The sequence below is a fragment of the Pseudopodoces humilis genome, chromosome 13 (genome assembly GCF_049639895.1).
Source record: "Pseudopodoces humilis isolate 2021_Gansu_Grassland_sample_001 chromosome 13, ASM4963989v1, whole genome shotgun sequence".
NCBI lineage: Eukaryota > Metazoa > Chordata > Aves > Passeriformes > Paridae > Pseudopodoces > Pseudopodoces humilis.
Window position 1 is genome coordinate 8,363,742 of NC_142212.1, and position 19,767 is coordinate 8,383,508.

The 19,767-nt window shown below is 35.5% G+C and overlaps 1 protein-coding gene across 6 annotated transcripts in view; it reads right to left on the reverse strand.

Moving 5' to 3' along the window:
* ERC2 (ELKS/RAB6-interacting/CAST family member 2) overlaps positions 1-19,767 on the reverse strand; it is a 408,254-nt gene that overhangs the window by 222,148 nt on the left and 166,339 nt on the right. For 5 of the 6 annotated variants that reach the window (XR_015773654.1, XM_088061786.1, XM_088061785.1 and 2 more), the window contains one exon: positions 11,664-11,799. Coding sequence is in view for 5 of the 6 variants with exons in the window: in XM_088061786.1 (XP_087917912.1) it covers positions 11,664-11,799 (136 nt within the window). In the remaining variant the exon portion in view is untranslated. Of the gene's footprint in view, positions 1-2,809; positions 2,937-11,663; positions 11,800-19,767 lie in introns of those variants that run through there. The other variant, XM_088061788.1, reaches the window with a different exon arrangement.

A 19,767-nucleotide genomic window follows, 5' to 3' on the forward strand; every position in this document is an offset into this window, starting at 1 on the left:
TCAGGCAGCCCTCTCAGAGGCAGGAGGAAGAACACCGCTGCTGTCAGTGCCACTGGCCCTGATGGCACCTCCTGGCATCTTCCCAACCCTGCCTCTTGCCCTCTGTCCAGCTCAGCCCCAGTGCTGTCCTTCAAGTCCCCCCTTGAACCAGCACAAGAACGTGCTGGTTCTGCTGCTCCTGTCATGACTGGGAGAGTGCTACTGCAGCGGAATTCTGCACTGGAAAGTGGCAGAAATAAACGTTCTTCAAAAATCTTCACATCTGTTATCATGTCCTGGCTTTTCAAAGTACCACAGCACAGAGAACAGGGAAATCACAATTTGTGGAATCATCCAGGACAATTGCATGAAACTTTCCCTTTTAACTCCTAAGAAACATTTTCAGGATGCGAGATAAATTATTTCACTTGACTGTCCACTGGATAATTTGTGTTTTAATTTAACAGGTCCTTCATACACATTTCAGTTGCAGAATCACAGAATTCCAAATATGTTGAGTTGGAAGGGGCCCATAAGTATCACTGAGTCTAATCCTGGTCCTGCAAAGGACAATCCCGAAGAATCACAGAGTTCCTGAGAGCATTGTCCAAACATTTGAACTCTGACAGACTTGAGGCTGTGACAACTGCCCTCGGGAGCCTGTTCAGTTCCCAGCCAAAAACCTTTATCTAATATCCAACCTAAATGCTCTGACACAACTTCAGGCCAGTCACTCATCCTGTCACTGGTCACCAGAGATCAATTGGATAAGAAAATAATGCAATTTGCAGTTGAAAATTGGAATGGAGCATCTTAGAGCACCAGCAGTATACAAGTTAGCTTATGTTAGCCAGCTAAGCATAGCTTGTAATTCATATCCACCAGAATGGATTTAGGATATTTTCATCCAGGTATCCAGTTAATGGTTTCACAGAAAAGGTTTCTGTGCAGGAAGCTACTTGGGGATGTTTTATATGATAGCTTTCTAGTATTCTTGTGATGCACTTACTTCACACTGAGAAAAGAGACAAAAGAGGAGTTCAAGCTACAAGTTATCCTGCTTATAATACTAATTATTTTAGAATTTATCAGTTTCATAAGAAAAAGGTTAACAAAGCCATCACATATAAAGGATCAAAGCCTATGTTGAAAGCACAAGAGCCAGACAGCAACCTCTGAGCAATCTTTTCTAATGTCTGTATTAAGAGAAATAATTATATTTGCTAGGACTTTGGCAGCCAAATGCTCTTATAAAAGAACACCCAGACAGAAAAGCCAATTTTGACAAGCCTTACAGCTGACTGCAGAAGGACTTTCTCACAAATTACAATTCCCATCAACAGATCAGATGTAAATGATGAATGACAATGGACTGTTTCCATTTTTACTTGAGATCTGCTTTCTCAATGACCTTTTAAGTTTATTTTTTGTCTGTACAGGGTTTTTTTAATTATTTTTTCTTCATGTGAAAAATCTTTGTCTGACAAGGCAGTGGCAAAAATCACATTAACTTTAGTAGAGTCAGGAATTCACCCCATATGCAGGAAAGCACAAAATTCTTTCTTCAAAATGAAGAGACCTATAGCACTCATGTGACACACTGTTCACATTGTTATAATGTCCTTTTGAAGTTTAAAAAAACAAAGAGGAGGAGGGGATCACAGACACCTGGCTTTTATCTCTGTCATAACTTCTAGATGGCTAAACTATGGTAGTTCTCAATATGACAAAGGTATGTGACAGCTAAAGAGGAGGTGTAAATTGCTTCTTTCATTACGCCAATATGCAACTGTGAAAAGAAACGTAACTATCTGATGCCAAATAGCATTGCTCAATAAAACTTTATTCCATTAAAGAACAAATGCATTTGAAAAAGCATTTCTAATTCATGTCACTAAAATATCATAGAAATACAAAGGATAACTCAAAATGTATTTTTAAAAAGCAATATAAAAAAAATCTGTATTTTGTGCATAGTTGTGAATTTTCAGATTCAAAGTTACCATTTTTATAGTTCATCTACATTGGACAAATATTTTAAAACAAGTTCATTTTTCCCTAGTTACAATTATTAAAGGTGTGATAGGAAAAAAGCTCCGATTGTATTAATACATTTATTTAGTGAAAACATGGGATTCAACAATATCCCGAACTGTCAAGCTTTCTCCAAAGTGTTTGTACAGGAGTCTTCATCAGATGCAGAAATTAAATAGACTTCCCCGTGGAAAAGGAGAAATGGAAAAATATAAACAGAAGTAATGGATCAAAGAAATGCATGTTAAGGACCTCTGCTGTAATTCAAAAGAGCCTTCTATAAAATTTAATACACTGCACTCCAGTAGTGTTGAATTATCTGATTATCTTGCCAATTCTGCTTAAAAGGACAGCTGTCTCTAAAGTGCAAATATCAGTACTCTTCTATTTCTTCATGTGCAGCTACTATTCCCATCCTCTGAGAATCAAGAGACTACTAAAGTCCCCTGTCTTTCATGTCCTAAACACAAACTTTCGATCACTCACTGGACCAAATACCGTATCAACTTCCCCTGCACTAAGTACTGCACTCAGTAACAATTAATTAGCAACATTTTTAGTATCATGAGTAAAATATTGTGAATCAACAGTTCAGACAAGGACATAGTGGATAGACAAATTCTGTGTTCCTTAATGGTTCCATCAACCATCTGGGACACCTTGCACACAACCTTTGTTTCTTATGCCTCAGTTTCATTCAATATATCACTTGCAAGTCTAATTTAACACTTTTTTTTTTTTACCTTACAATGAAATTTGGCCCTGGATTTTTCTACTGAAAGACAGATTTTTCATCTCTCACACAAAAGCTTCTCAGAGGAAAGATGGAATTATAATAAATAATAATAATTTCCATGGTAGAACAAGACTATATGTCTAGGTGCTTTGCCTTTCTTCTCTTTCTGGTCTGCACACAAGGGAGTCTGTAAGTAATAATGTATAAGGTTATTACAGAACATTCATAATGAGAGATAAATCTGGCTTATTAACAACCAACCAATAGTTTTACTTAGACTTACTCAAGCAGAACTTTTGTTGCTGACCAGATGTACTAGTAACAGACTCCAAAATTATCTATAGAGAGTGGCAAGCAGCAGCTCTCACCGGTTACTAACCAGGTAAATACAAAACCAAATTATGGAACCAGGTAGAAATCTGAGCTTGATGCTCAGACAACAAGAAGGTTTTTGAAAACCTTTTCATATTTTCTTCCAGCCTATCAAGCTTTCAGCAAAAATGTTATAGTTTATGGATAAGCTACAAATAAAAGGAAGTATATGGAGTGAGTTTGCAAAGAAATCAGGTAATTGGAGTACTTTCAGAACATATTTACTTTTTTTTTGCTTCTTTATATATAGAAAAACAGCTTTCACTTGCAATAACTGAAAATGAAAAAACTACAGGTAACATTTTTAAGCCTAAATTGGAAAATCTATGCTAATACTAATTGCCATTATACTTCTTTTATATTACGGGGTTAAACATCCTATATTCATCTTATATTGAAGGCAGTCACACAAATAGGGTCAGACATTTTATTGCAATTTCACTTTGTAGAATTTCAATCTAAATCATTGGTTTTGTCGTTGATTATAATTTATGTAATATAGAGTGTTTAAATACATAATTTAGTAGCATATTAGATGAGCTATAACTCAATGTGGAAGCTAAAAATGAGCTATATGTGGAATACTATATTGGACAGTCATGTGCTGAAATACTAACATCTAATATAATGAGGTTATTGATGTAGAGCTGACATATAACTTGATTTGCAGATGCCCTACTGACTAACCTTTTGCAACTATATCTCAGTGTAAACCGGTGGTAATTATTGCTGGGTAGGGAGAGTTGGTTTAACTGAACTATTTCTTTTGATGCATGTGAATGCAATTGCCCCCTGGAGACTACAGGAGTCCTGCATGTGTGAGTTATTACATAGTGAGGGGGAGAAAAGAAAGTTGTATCACATTCAATTTTTTCTGTTTCCTATTGTTGCAATTTTGTTTTTTCTGACAACATTCCCTTCCAGTGTCTTGCTATATATGCCCTTTTCAACTAACAAAACATACTAAAGCACATAGCAGAAATAACTGATTTAATTTAAACATAAAGTACTTGTCAATAGTTGCAGTTCATAGATTTCTCAATAACTGCAAATCAGGAAGTCCAGGTTTTATTCCTGGGTAACTAAAGCCAGGGAATTAACATTACATAGAAAATACTGAAAAACATGAAGTTTCTGACTTAACTATAGAAACTGAGAAAGATGAGAATGTCAGTATTCAGACTGTCTGATATGGGATGCCCTACAAGTCTTTGTAATAATGCAAAAAGTGTATTAAAAATTATACGTAATATTCTGCTATACTGTGTGCTTGCATAAAACCCCAAAAGTCATTGTGATATTTCTAAGAATAAAAATTATATTTTATACTTACTCCTATAATGGAATACATTAGTCAAAAGAAAGGATATGACAACTGCATAGAACAGTTTTGCTGATAATAATTTGACCACTACAATATTTTTTTCATATTATATGTGGTTAGATCAACACAGCACAGAACACTGCAGAACTTCTGTCAACCCATCACTTCTGAAAATTCACCCATTATGACAAAGAAAAAAAAAAGTTAAGAGGTTCTGATTCTAGTAGAAATTGATCTGCAAGTGAGATTTTCACATATTGTCTACAGGGACATTTTATAACAGCAGTGGTTTTGGCTTCTGGGGATTACACTACACAATGAAAACAAATGTCAAAGTAAATCCCCCCAAAAAAAACACTTCTGTTATTGATCTTCAGACTTACCAATCAACCTTCCTGCCCTCTGTAGATTCTCAAATACCTTTTTTCATCTGAAACCTTTTAGAAATATTTTCTTCAACATAATCTTAAACTACTGGCTGAAGTTCAACACACGTTTCAGCAACACATATGGAATTTATCCACAGCATAAGGAACTTCCACAGGCCAAGGAAGGAAAATTCCTAACTATCCATCTATGTTTACAATCTGAATTTATATTTATATTATGTTGGAAGTCTGAAGATAAGTACACTAGCTGTGTCTTCAATAGTCTTTCATGGGTTTGAGTGGATTATCCTCAGATTTGTAACTATGCATTTCTAATCTGGTAATTTTTTAATATATTGCACTACAGCATCATAGGTTTACTCATTTTTTTTTTCCTATTGCCTCATCTCCACTCAAAGTTCTGGGGTTTTTATAGATTCATTATCAATGAATCCAGAAAATACTTTTGTTAAATGTCTATTAAAAATTTATGTTCAGCTCCAGGAAAATAACCACTTCAAGAAAATGCAATTCCCACCTTTTTCCGAGATATTTACAAGAGGAAAAAAAGGCTCCCTGAACTGTGTGAAGCTTAGAATATGCTATACATTTTGCTGAAGGCTGATTATTTTTGAACTTGTAGTTATTCGTCTTGGTAAAATCCACCTACAATTCGAGAAGCAGAAAAATGCCAAAGGAAGTAGCTATGACCACATTACTACTGCTCACAATTATGCACTTTGCTAAGTTCTCTCCATTTTCTAGTACATAACTCTTGCTTCATAAGGGTGAAACTAACTGATATGTACATGAACACTCATTTTCTTACAAACTGAAAAAACTTCAGTTTAAATACCAAATGTTACAGTCCCCAAAGAAACTGTAGTTTGAAACATACATACAATAAAAGCATACAACACCATATGCTAGTTTTAAGGCATTAAAATGAAGATAATTACATAGATACATTAGAGAAAACTAGCATAAAATATTGACTTTCATATTTCTTCTTGACTAGTTCTTCTAGACTATAAGAGGGAACTCAGCCAAAAATATCTCAGAAATTACTTACTTGCACTTGAAATCAACTCACTTGTTAAAAAGTATTTGCAACACCTTGAAAGAATATATCTATTCAGAAAAAAAAAATAGAAACCAAGAAATCTAGGGCAAAACTTTGTAAATAAAAATGTTGCTAAAATTATTTCTGTATGGGCTGCAATATTAAAGAGGACATCTGTAACACAAGACAATCACAGTCCTGAATCTTAAATGTCAGATGCATCATTACACTTCTGCTTTAATCATAGAAAAGTTTTGGTAAAATGAAGTTTTTAACTCATTACAACCATAATAGAAATTAATTTCTATTCTGCATTTTCCCCAAACAAGACCATGGGTACTTTTAAGGGAGAACTTAATTCTCACTGTTCCTTTCCCCACCTTCTGAATTTGTCACTGAACTGGCTCCAACAACTTATACAAGGACTGAAGGACTTGGTGTAGCTGACTCTTATGCAGACTTACAAAAAAAACCAGCTTTTGTTTCAAAATATTCATATCTGAGAGCAGAAAGGAAGAAGAAGGAAGCAGAAAGGGGAGAAGGAAAATCTTCACAACCATTTCATCTTATCCCTCTTGTTGCCTCTGAACATATTTCAAAACCCTATCTACAATATATCTCATCTGTGTGTTTTGGTTGCTCTTATTATTAAGAAAGGAAAATAGAGAGAGGTCACCTTGCTCCCTTTATCCTCTGCCCGCAACAGAATGAGAGGTACTGAGCAATTCCGCAATTCTGCATGTCAGAGCTAGACCACAACTTACAATTCACTCATGCACATTGTGAAAATCACAGGAGTGGTGTAAATAGGTAAAATCCCTATCTTACCTCTGTCCGCCCCCCACAACAATTACCAACCTTTTAAAAACAGAAACATACGGAACCCTGAGAATTATTAAACACTGAGAATTATTAAAGCTGTCCAGAAAAGTATTGGTCCACCTTAGGACAGAGGCTTAAATTAGAATTTACTTTTAATACAATAGATCATGATATTAACCTCTTAAAAGGTTGCATTCTGTCACTGCATATGAATTTCAGCACGACTAATACAAAGCTGTGTGTTTATGCAGTGAATTCTCTCCTGCCTTGTGTCAGCTCCATACACTAATGCCTGTCCACATAGCAGTCAGGACTGCTTCCTCTGTCTCTGAACTGATTACACTGCTCTGTTCATTTTTGTGTGCAAGACTTCATCTCACTCCCTAGCTTCCTCTTTTTATTTATATTATAGTATCAAAGCTTTGGAGACAATGCAGTAGGAAATACACTGCATTAAGAGAAGTCATAGCAAATTTGTAGTAATTTCAGATATACCCCTTGTTTAGGCCATGCTATTTTATAAAACACAAATAACATACAGCAATGTGCAATGTCTTGGGTACATTTGGTATTTTTTGAGCTATTATGAAGTTGAAAATTATATGGCAAAGCACTCAGTGACAAATAAAGAAACAAATCCAGGGTGAAGGATTCATGCTGACTAGCTGTGAAACCTCTTGGGAGCTATTTTCAGTGATTAAGACATCAGATATTCACATGACAAGAATCAGAAAGCATTAATAGTAACTAGAGAGTTTTTTTATTTCTTTTGACAGGACTTCCTCCTGATCATGTTTTATTCATTACCTAAGACTAAAGTTCCAGCCAGTACAGAGCTATTGGAAAACTGGAACACTTGCCTTGCCTCACTACATCCCATGAAAAAGCATGACTGACAAGCTGAACTGTGTTTAAAAAGTGAGGTATTTACACCTGGAAAACGTACATGTGTACACAATCTGCTCCACAGTACTGCAGGCACAAACCATTGATCAAGCTGCCTGTATATGATATTTGAAATCAATGAGCACTACACATTGTCTCATTCAAAAACAATTTTGTTAGTGAAATATCTCTTTTCCGCATGTGGATTTCCAGCCAAAGAAAACGCAAGCTACCTCAAAGAGAATTGTGACAAATTACCCCAAACATTTAAAACATAAGGAGAGTCAAAAACTTAGCCAGCAGATGAACTGGAAGAAAGGGGGGAAACACCCAGAAGCTGCTGATCAGGGCAGAATAGGGTATTAAACTTATTACCTTTTTTTCAGGTTCATCCCTGCACTTTTCTTTGTGACGCATATACATTGGACAGTTTGCATAGAATTTCCACAAAGCAGTGTTTCTAGACTTAGATCACTTGATACATTACTTCTATGAAAAGCATACTCAGACAAAAGTGTGTATTCAATTCCCTTTGAGGCTATGTCATAAGACACATGGGAATATTATTAGTGCACTCTCTTACTGCTTACTCTAGAGAAACAAAAAGACTTTGTTGTTGTTGTTGTTACAGCAGATTTGAAAATCAGAATCGAAACCAAATGCATTCAAGTTCTCTATGTTAAGCAAATGTTTCCTTTCCCAATTCTACTGAGGTACTAGTGTTACTGGAAGAAACATTCCACACAAGAATCAAGAAAAAATAATCTCAGGGAATAAACAAGTCTCACATATATAATGTTTCAAGATCCTGTAAAGAGACTTGAAAAATTATGCACAAATCTATGACATGATATCTGTATATTTCTTAGCTCAGTGTTTCTCAAAAAGGCTTATCACTTTTAAGACAGACCAAAAAAAGACACAAAAATGAAGTCATGTTAGATACACCATTCTCAAAAAAAATTCATGATAAAGTGTTCAAGGTCCAGCTCTCCTGCTGTGATGCTTTGTGTAATATATGACCATCATGTCTGGCAAGATTTGCACAGATCTGCCCTTGATTTGTGTTAGGAAAAAAACAGAAAACCTCACAACTATTCTTCATTCCCAAGAATTAATCTGGCTCCCTGATGTTTCCAATTTTACAGTGATCCAAAGAAGCCCCAAAAACCACACCTGAAGCATCACTCACAATTACAGATGATAGCTGAGGGAGACCAAAGTGAATTTCCTCCCCAGGCATCCTAGAGTACTCTCCATCACATCAGTGGCCCTGGAGTGCTGTGAGATGGGGTCACCAGAGACTCAAACTTGCCCTGCAAGCTCTGACACTGGGACATGAACCAGCTTTCAGAGGCTTTTACCTGAAAAGACTGTGAAAAGTGTCACCAAAATACATGGTGCTACAATCCTCAGGTACTATCACATACTATGGAAGCTTCCAAGAAACTACAGACTTCTGAACCTCTTCACAGCCATCACAAATCAGATGAACAGCTGAATGGGCAGAGCTTCTGCCCCTGCATGAGCTGTACAGAAAGGGTGGCACTTGATTGCCTTGGCTTGCCCTGAGCAGCCCCTGAGTGGTCCATGGACAGTATTCACTTTCTTATTTCATCTTTTCCACTACTTCTACAAAAGGGACCAAGACTTGGCTAGAGTAAATGGAATTTGACCAGTCTGACTGCTCTTCAATTCTCAGCTGAGCTTATCATAGCCAGCCAACAGCCAGCTTATCACAGCTAGCCAACAAATACAGTCATGACATCAGGCCAGAGAATTTTAGGATACACTTTTCCCCTAACAGCTCAATACATCATTCACAAATGTAACAACTCCACTGTAGACACACGCCCTGTGTGTTATAAATGCATATAAATGGTGGGTGTTTCCACTAAAAGCAGTAGAAGTTATGAACAGTAAGAAAAGGTAGTCTGGTCCCTGTGGTTTACTAAGATGTTCATTAAAAATTTATTGAAACACCAGCTAATATTGTTTTTAATTAGCAGATGCATAGTACTCCTAGAATTTTTTTTCAAAGTCTATCATGTATGTCACATCATCTGTCTCCCCAAAAATGCTGTCTTATTTAAATCCTTAGATCACTGCTGTTATGTTTTACAAATCTCCATGAAGGAGGTAAGGTTTTCCTAAAAAATTATGAAAAATAATTCCTTTCTATACCAAGACTAACTGACTGGAGCTTTAGAATTTGTTTGGCTTTTCAACAAGTCAATCACCTGCTTACCAGATTTATATAACAAGACTTGATGCTCTCACCTAGCATTTGCAATTACCTTTATAAAACAAATAAACTGTAATAAAATAAAACTGTAATGAAAGTGAAAAACTTTAAATAAAAATACTTTCCTATCAGCAGAATAAATGTACATCAGAGTCATGTCACCTTCACTGTGACATGGCAATTTAATGTCAGAACATTTCCTTTATTCGCAAGATTCACTACAGTGTTTTTGTAGAGCAATAAAACCTTGCAAAATCTTGCAATCCCAGGGAAACCTCAAGCTTCCATGCACTCTTCAGCATTAAGAAATGCTTGAGAAGGAATAAGTCAAGGAGATGTGGAAATCTTTGATAGAGGAAATACAACAACCATTTGTATCAGCAAACTGATAAGGGCAGCTGATTGCCTTTATGGCAGAGAAGGCAGGATTATTTCTACCAGCAATCCAGCAGCACAGACAACTCAGGCTCCCTTCCTTCTGCTGTTCTTGCACCTACTGGGAATGTAATATATTACCTAATATATATATATATTACTGAAAGTAATGTTGAAGGAGATAATTTAAAAATACTGACATTTTAAGGCATAGTAACAAGAAATTACTGTTCTTGGTTAACTCATTTTCATAAACTGTTCTTAGTGTTCTTAGTGCTTTACAGGAAGTGAATGGAACAGAAGAACTATGCACCAGACAGGCATTTTCTTTCTAAATTCAAGCCATTCAGCCACACTACCTCTGTTTACTAGACCCAATTACATCTCACAAGTAGAAACCTCCAAGTATAGCAGTTACATCAAGAACCCTGAGAATGGTTTCTATTCTCTCTAGTCATCACCCCACTGTAATAGATTTCCAAAACAATACTGAAAAGTAATTTATTCTCTTTATTCAACCACTATAATTACAAGTAGCTGCTCAACACTTAAATTTAATTTTGATATATCGTATTGTCAGACCAAATCCTTCACAAGCTTTCATTGCTCTATCCTGTGCAGTGGAATGCACAGTGATGCAATCAGTATGTAATGACCAAGGCTGAAAAGTAAACATAACACCACACAGATGCATAAATAATGCATCATTTCCTGAACTCGATTCTGACATAAGGTTTCAACAACACAAGCTTAAAGAGAGATGTGGTGTTAATTTTTCCATTTTGCATATAGGAACACATGAGAAATACAACCATATGAAGCATGAGAGGGTCAAATTCCATCCACTGGAAATTTTCCAGAAACACATTATATTAACCAGATCAAGGCAAAATTGATATTTTGCACTGTAAATTGCCTATAAACATTGGGCATGGAGGCATTGATGTTGTCAACAGAAATCAGCACTTCTCTTCGTGGTTTTTCACAGTCAGATCTCAGAGAATACTTTTTAAGTCAAGCATCAAATTTGTGGCCTTGAATACAAGTTCCCTGGTATGTAATGTATCACTTAAACAGATCACTTTAAGACCATTCATTTTTCAACCACCTAACTCAGTAACTTACAAACTGTAGAAATTCTCCTGGAATAAGGCTCAAAGTCTATCTGAAATACAGAAGAGATATACTTGAAGCTTTTCTTTCCAACTGTAAGAAAACAGAGGTGCTGACGTAGTAACTGTGCAGAGGTCTTCAAATTCTGTTGTTTTTTTCCTCTAAACACCCTAAACAGCAAATATTTCATGGATACAACTGGGGTGAGCAATGTATCCTCTGGTAGAAAAGGAAGGAACCACCAGCTCTTTGTGGGAGCAGATCCATTACACATTCTGGAAGACACACACTGGAACAGAAGTGAATTTTCTTAGAAAACTTTTTAAAAAATTGAGAAATAAACTCACTTGCAAATGTTGAGAGTTGTCAGTCATGTTGTCCTCTCGCCTACGAACTTCTTCCAACAGCTGTGCATTCTTCTTTTTCTCCAGTTGCTGATTGTGCTTCAGATTGGCAACCTTCTTGTTTTGGTCCTTCATATGTCTAAGAATTGCACACACACACCCATTAGTGTTAATGACTGCAATCACCTCTTTTGCAATAGAGATTAATTTTGTGACTACAACACAGGACAACGATTCTCCAGCAGACACAAGCTTTCCAAGCATCAGTTATAACAATAAAACTTCATCTTGTTTTCAAGATGGCATATCAAAACAGCTTTCAAGTATAGAGCAGTAAAGCAATTATTTGGGTTCACAAGATTTCCCCCTTTTTATGATTTCCTCACAAAAACTCATACATATTCTGAGCTCTATGCAGAAAAATTGTTGAAAGAGGGATTATCTAACAATCCTTACACATTCTGCATTCAGAAACAATTTTAATAGGGGCTTCAAGGAGCATTAATTTCAAAGGAAGCAGAAGGTGAAGGTGATGACTAATGTATGTTGTAAAATTATATTTTTTAAAACCTGGACTACAAATACAGTGTTCAGGATTAAAGTGTGATGGGGTAGAAGGTCAGGTCATAAATATGCCATGAAAAATAAAGGATGCCTTTACAAATAGCTTTGTAAGTGACAAAAACATTTCTATCATTTTTAATAATGGGACTTCTTTCTACAAAAGATAATCAACAAACAAAGTTATGAGCTATTCCTAAGGAAATTAAACAATCTTTGCCACCCTTATATGTTTTCTTTTGTTAAGACTGTAGTAATAAAAAATAATTGTTTCAATTTTAATTATCTTTTATTGTGGTTGTTATTCATTAAGTTACCAGAAGTATTTCTGAGACTTAGCATACACCTTTTCAAGAAAGAAGGCAAACTAATTTTTTCTGTCAGGTAATGAAAGCATATCTTTGCAGTAATACTTCCTACCTGCTTGAATTCTTATTTTCCAGACCTTCTTTGACTTGGAGGAATTTACTCCCTTTTATCTATAAAAAATAAAAGTCACGTGCAAATTCCTAATGAGATCTACTCACTAATCTTATTGTGGCAAATGAAGAGAATATTATTCAATGCCCAAAAGGATCAATGAGAATCCCTCCTTTGCTTCTACATCAGAAGCAGTGAAAAAAGTTATAGAATACATTTCTTGCACAAATTTCAGTATGCTACAGAAACTGGGTCATTCAATATTTAATTCCATCAATGATTTTTTTTGTCCTACCAGTTTTTTTTCACTATTAATTTATGCCAAAAAATTAACCATTAATTTGCAATCAATAAATGTGTCATGGTATTAAAAATTCTTAAAAGACACTTCATGTAAAAGTTTGTAAGTACAGCAATTAGAGAAAATCCAATCAATTATAACTAAAAAAAAAGTGCCATAAACTTGCCTGGGAAAAAACCCCATGGACAACTAGTTTGAATATAGGTTATTTGCTTGCTACTCCAGGTGAAAATCAGTTCAGTGTCACCAGTCTGTCTCATAATTGTAAGTGTGGAGTTACTCAGCATAAAAACAAAATGAATACTGGAAAAAAACTACTTCCACAACTTCATATATAAATGTTCTTGGCAGAAATTTTGGTGGTGTAATATGGCTTTGTGCTGCTGAAACATAAATTGGTTTCCAATCTCATGTTGAGTAAATGATAAATTCATTTACATTTAATCTCTGTAAGAAGTTCCATTTTATGCCAATGCTACCGCTTCTTTCATCACCCCTACCTCACACAACTTCCCATTTCACCTTCCCTCTAATGCCACACTGAAAAGCAGAACACGGTAAAGCTGCAAAGGGAAAACATCTGGTGCCTGTGATATGCAAAATCTTGAAGAGAAGGAAATAAAAGCTCTGTCATAGACTCTCAGTACCCTGCAACTGGCTACACACCTATGGAAATGAAAAGAGAATGCTACAGTTAAAAAGCCTAGCTGAGGAGGCTTTTTTAGGCCTGCTTTTAAAGTACTGGGGGAGTCCAGTGCAAAATAAGTGCAAATAAGTGCAAATAAGTACAAAAATATATTTCCCAGCAGCTTTTTTTTTTTTTTTTTTTTTTTAATAGCAAATGTAATCCTTGATTCTGTAGAATTTTTTATTTGCTTGCTCTGGTATGTTTTCATGTGGCTCTTCTGTTTTGAAAATGTTTTTGAATAAAATAGAAGATTAGGATAAGTAAAAAATATGCATGAGAAATAGAAAAATATTTGGGAACAGCACCCAATCAGCATAAAATATCATATGCCATGACCACAGAGGATATATGATAAAATATCCATATAACTTATTAGTAACAAAGCTGATGTGCAGAGTTGAGTCTAAATTACTCTATATCACGTGGAATTTCATTTCATTTGTTCTGCTACACTGCTTGAATTTAAAGCTCTAAGACCACAAAATTCATTAGGCAGAATAAAATAAATAAAAGACTACCACTTAAGAAATATGTTTTTAAAATCTGAAGTTTATATTTTGGGGTCTGGTCAGTAGAATTCCTCTTACCATCACAAGATAATAATTTTCTGCTAATGTAGCATTTTCTGATAGTGTAATTGCCCCAGAGAAGGAAGATGAAATCCACAGCTCTTTCTCCACATTCTTATACTTCATTTTGAAGTCGAGCATCTATTCTCTTCTAGGGTTAATTTTATTATTTTATTACTATTATTTTTCTATTCTATTTTAGGTTCATTCTTTAACATCTGACCAGACATTACAGTCATCCCAAGCTAATTAAAACCACCACTCTGCTGCATTTTTGATTTTACAAACTTCATGGAACTGGAAAGCCAGGCTACAAACCAGTTCTGAAGCTGTGGACTCCAGTCCATAGTACACTGAAGTAGTGCCAACACCACATTTCGCTTAAAGAAATTATTTTCTGAGCTCATAAACATTTAAGAAACAAAGGAGATTTTAAAAAGCAGCATAGATGACTAACTCTCTGCACAGATGCTTAAAAGTAGGGTTAATGACAGTTTTCAAGATAAATTTACATTTGTTTGTGTCCCTCTGGTTAAAGTCAGTCAGCAACTGTTATAGAATATCGAGCAGCTTAGGAACATTCAAATGTTCCAAAGAAGAAATCCAAAGAATTCAGAGTGAAACTAAACTATCTTAAAAACAGAGCTAGAATATAAACATATCTTGAATAGTTTAAAATAAATTTAAAAAAAAAAAAATTGTAAGGAAACTAGTTCTGTTCTGTTCTGTTCCAGAATTACAAATTAAAGGATGATATCCTAGGCATCTCCTAACTCTTTAGATAACTCAATATCAGAGAAGCCATATCTAGGCAAACACCCCATGCCACATAAATACTAGATACCAACAATATTGGCAGTTAATAAAGAAAATATGAACACTAGGAAAAAGAAAAACATCTAAATAAAATCTTATTATTTTAGTAGACATTCTCTTGTTCCTAAAGAAGAGAAAAAGCTAATATAAAGCAACATACTCTTCTAGAAGCTACCTTTCTACTCATTAAATTAAGCTTATTAATTTGTTATACCTAGATTAAGCGATTGCTCTTAACTGAATTCACTTTAGATATGGTACTCCATAAAAATCAGCCTCTTACTGAATCTTTCTGACCTGGGATAATTGTTTATAATCTTTCTCAATAAACAGAATGTTCCAGAGTAATTAATTTGCACCTCAACTGGGAACTAGACTTAAAATCATGTATCTAAATGACAGCAATGCCTACACCTGTTTTCCTCAGTTTTTCAAGAAAAGTGGCCTCAGAATGCCAGTGCTGGAGTCAACAGACTGCAGCAGCTCTGACTTCCCTGCTGCTGAAGAACCATCATCTGTGACTGCTAAATGTTTAGATACACTTAGTGTATCACAGGTCCAAGCAAGACAGGAAAAGACAAAACATTCCCAAACCCTTTAGCTTTATCTCTTATGACATCCAGTCCAAAGGACTTAGAGCCCATCAGTCTTCCTGAGCAAACAGCAAGATGCCCTTACCTCAAATGCATTTTTCATTCTATTTAATCTTTTAACTGAAATGTCTTCAGTGCCATAGAGATCCAGACCCTGGACCAGCAGAAAGATAAACAGCAAAACAGTAGCACCACTTAGTTTCTGCTGGTATATAATGGGTATATAATGGAATATAACTGTAATGACTACACTTTAACTCCGTTTGGGGCTTTTTCTTGTTCTGGAGCTGCACACAAATTGATCTCACAGGTCTAACTATCGGACATTTACTTCCTTTAGTTCAGCTTTTTAAGACAAATATTAAACACTAAGTTCCTGCATATCCATGCATAGCATTGAGATGTTATTTTACAGTAGTGCGTGTTGTCTAACCTCCAAAGCTTTCATCTCTGATAGCTATAGAAAATCACACTATTTCATTAAATTCCCTGCTTTAATTAGCCACCTGGGTACCTTGGCCACAAAGCTGGTAACGTCAGCCAAGAATAAGCGTTACATGTTAGTACAGCCTTTATTTCACAAAGGGGTTTTTTCCTCACAAAGCATCCAAAAAATGCAGACATGCAAAATACTCCCAAGAGCAAAATATGTAACATTTTCTACAGGAATATGTCCCTGGAATAATTTTAATCACTTTAAACAGCATTGCAATGGGACCAGCTGTCTGCAAGTCAATCAAATAAATTCTACAGTGTGCTAGGAAGCTGTGCTCCTCAGCAAATAAAAGTTAAAAAAATCAGAGTGAAAAGAATGTTTTCAGGGAAACAAGTAAAAAAAGATACCAACCCCAAATCAAACTAACTAGATCTTTTTTGTGAAATACAAATTAGTCAAAACAAATAATCTATATAAAATAAAATCTCAAAAATGTGTTTTAAAATTCAATATAGTACATTTGCTTTAAATAAACAAACATCACCCAATGTTCTAGGCAGGCACTGGATAGAATATTACCATCAACATTCTTTGAAATTATTATCTCTTTCTCCTTTATAAATAGTCCACACTTTTACAAAGAATTCATGTATGTGATCAATGAAACAAATCTAAACAACTTCCTAGGCACTCTGGGTCTCAGCAGTTAGTCATGCAGAAGACCTGATCCTGTAAATCCCAACCATGTGAATGTCCATTCCAAATTACAATACTTCAGTGAGACTCAGTAGAAATATTCAGAGTCTATGCAGGTGCTTCACTGAGTCATGACTAAACCAGCAAAAGGGTAATGCTTCAAAATTCAGGTCTAATTTCATTGAAATCCAAAAGCTAGAATTTTATTGATATAAGCAAGTATTGTTTCTGGCATTTTCATGGAATACAAATGCATTTGCTACTACCTATCTATAAACCTGAGAAACAAGGCTGGGTTGGACTCAAAGAGACTAAAATCACCACAAGACATGTTAAGAGGGGTACTGACAGACACATTCCTGACACAAGCAAGGACACTGCTTATTCACTTACAGCCCAGAGATGGATTTTTCTGTAGAAAACAAATATTATCAGGATAAGAAAACCTCTACCTGTGACAGGCAGAATTTTTAATATAACAATGAAAACAAATCTTGAACAAAGGTAATTTTTTCTAAAAGAAAGCCCTCATGCTTGACTGGTGAATTGATTTAATAAGCTAGACTATAGTCACTATAGACTATAGGAAGTTTTATAATACGGTAATAAAAAAACTGAGTGACTTCCTGTGCTGTCATTTGCATGTAAAACTTTCACTCTTTGTTTTTCCATCAAGATCATAATACCTAAAGAATTATTAGTTAGGTTATATGATCTTGATTGAAAAAAGGTCATAATTGTTAGTGTCCAAGACATCTTCTAAAATCTGGTGTCTCTCCTTATTCTCAGCTTTTCTTCTTTTTCTTCTGTTAACTCATACAATTATCACACTGGTAACAAATTAAATATCTTATACAAACAAATAAAAGAAACCATCCCAACCATTAAGAAATTAATTGGTCTATTAAATTTAAACATTACAAGCAGAAATACTCCTACAGTCAAAGATCCTTTAAAAAGCTCACAGATTAATACAGACCACTACATAGGCACTGGGTAATAAAGTGTTTTGAATTTGAATTTATTTCTTCTTAACAGAAGAAATTGGTTTTGCTAAACATAATCAAAAGAAAATAAACCCAAAAAATTGAGATTTTTTTACATGTATGTTGTCATAAAGGCCACATCACTTGACAGGAATACTTCATCCCAAATCTCAAGGAATTCCTTTCTTTGTATATCTGCCTAAACTACTGCCATCCTATAGAAGAAAACATACTGTATATCCTGTCTCAGCATTGCCCTTTTGCTCTCATAATTCCAAAGCAGAAAAACTAGCAGACCTTATTCCCTCTTTTCATTTTCTCTTTAAAGAACTACATTTTCTCCTCTGTTTCCCACTGAAATGAAGCAGGAGCAAGACTTCAACTCCCTTTACAATCGCTTAAACACCTTACCTGTGTGACAACATAATCTACAACCTCACAATATTTATTTTTTACAATTGTGCTATTTGATCTTGTAACTAAAAAAAATATTCTACAGTGGCAGAAAGGGAAGTAGCTCAGCTTCCTTAGCATGTCTGTTGTCATTTGGGATGAGAAAGCAAGCTTGAGTGGGTGCCCCCTGGAGAGACAGGAAATGTTAGCCTGTGGCTGGATCTCCCCTGCTCCCAGGAGGGTTAATGGGACGTGAGGGACCTTCCCATAGGAATGAAGCTTCTGAAGACTGAGTAAAATTTTGGTGCTTTTTTAGCAAGAGAATTTGGAATCTGGTAATTCTCTTGCTGATTAACCTTGGCCAAACTGGCTTTATCTTTAGGCAATAAAGGCCACTATTTTCCACATGGCTGAGAAAATACTATCACAAGAAATGAATATTGTCCCTGACCGAAGAAGAATACTTGCTCTTCTTTCTGCCATTCACTTGATGCTCAGACTATGGCAAACTCCATGTCACAGTTCATCTGCTCATCAGACCTGGGAGGTACCCCTCTGTGTTCCCTCCACATCTCTTTGATAGAAAGAACTGGAAACAAAATGACCAACACAAACATGGGACAAAAAAAAATCATCCAAAGCAAGTAGTATTAAAAAAAATATATATTAATATCTAAAAAAGAAAAAAATTAATTCATATATCCCTAATTCTCCAGTTGAATGCAAAAAGGCCATCATGCCCAGAACTAGCAGCTAAGATAAATGAATTTTAGTAAATTCAATGTTTTCATTACACTCCCATCTCCTATTACTGGTAGGTTACATAGCTATTTCAGTTTCACCCGAATGAGCAGGCTTGTAGCCCACAGAGACCTGTAGGTCTCAAAAACACTCTTCTTCCCGTCCCCTTAAACTCCCTCCCCCTTCTAAATCTCATCATTTCAACTGCCTGAAGGCTGGCTTCAAGTTTCATAATACTCATATTATGACAATTCTTCAGTGAGACAATTATTTTGCCTCCAAATGCAGCACAAGAAAATATTATTGTCCTGGGACAACTGAGAGCTCTGCCTGGTAGAAATAAAGCAAGTGTCACAGAAGTCACTGAAACATTTCTCACCTCAAAGGCAAAAATGTGGGAGGAAGGGCTTTACCTAACGCACACTCTGGGAAGTTTTCCAAAATCTTTATTTAAGAACTGTTTAGTCTGACACAGTTCCCTCCAAAGCCCTGGAGAGATGCTAGATATATCCACGTGAGGATAATGCATGAATGAAAGAGAAGTACTAAAATCCTGTTCCAAACTATGGTTCATGTCACTTTGTTTCAACGCAGACCAGCACTGCAACCACAGAAACTCCGACCCAGCGCACTGCACTGCTGCCTTCCTCAGCACATTCCTGCTGGATGACACTTTACATGAACATGTGTGAAATTCATACCAGAAGACTCATCTGTCACACATCTTTCTCATACACCCAGGATTGCTGTGCATTTTCTTCTGATGTACTTCTTTAAAAAAAAAAGAAAAAAGAAAAAGCACTGCTGATGACAGCACACTAGATGAGAAGGATATTTGATCTGATTTAATATGGCAATTGCTTGCTCAGCTATTATTTTAATTGAGACCATTAGCAATAACTGTAAC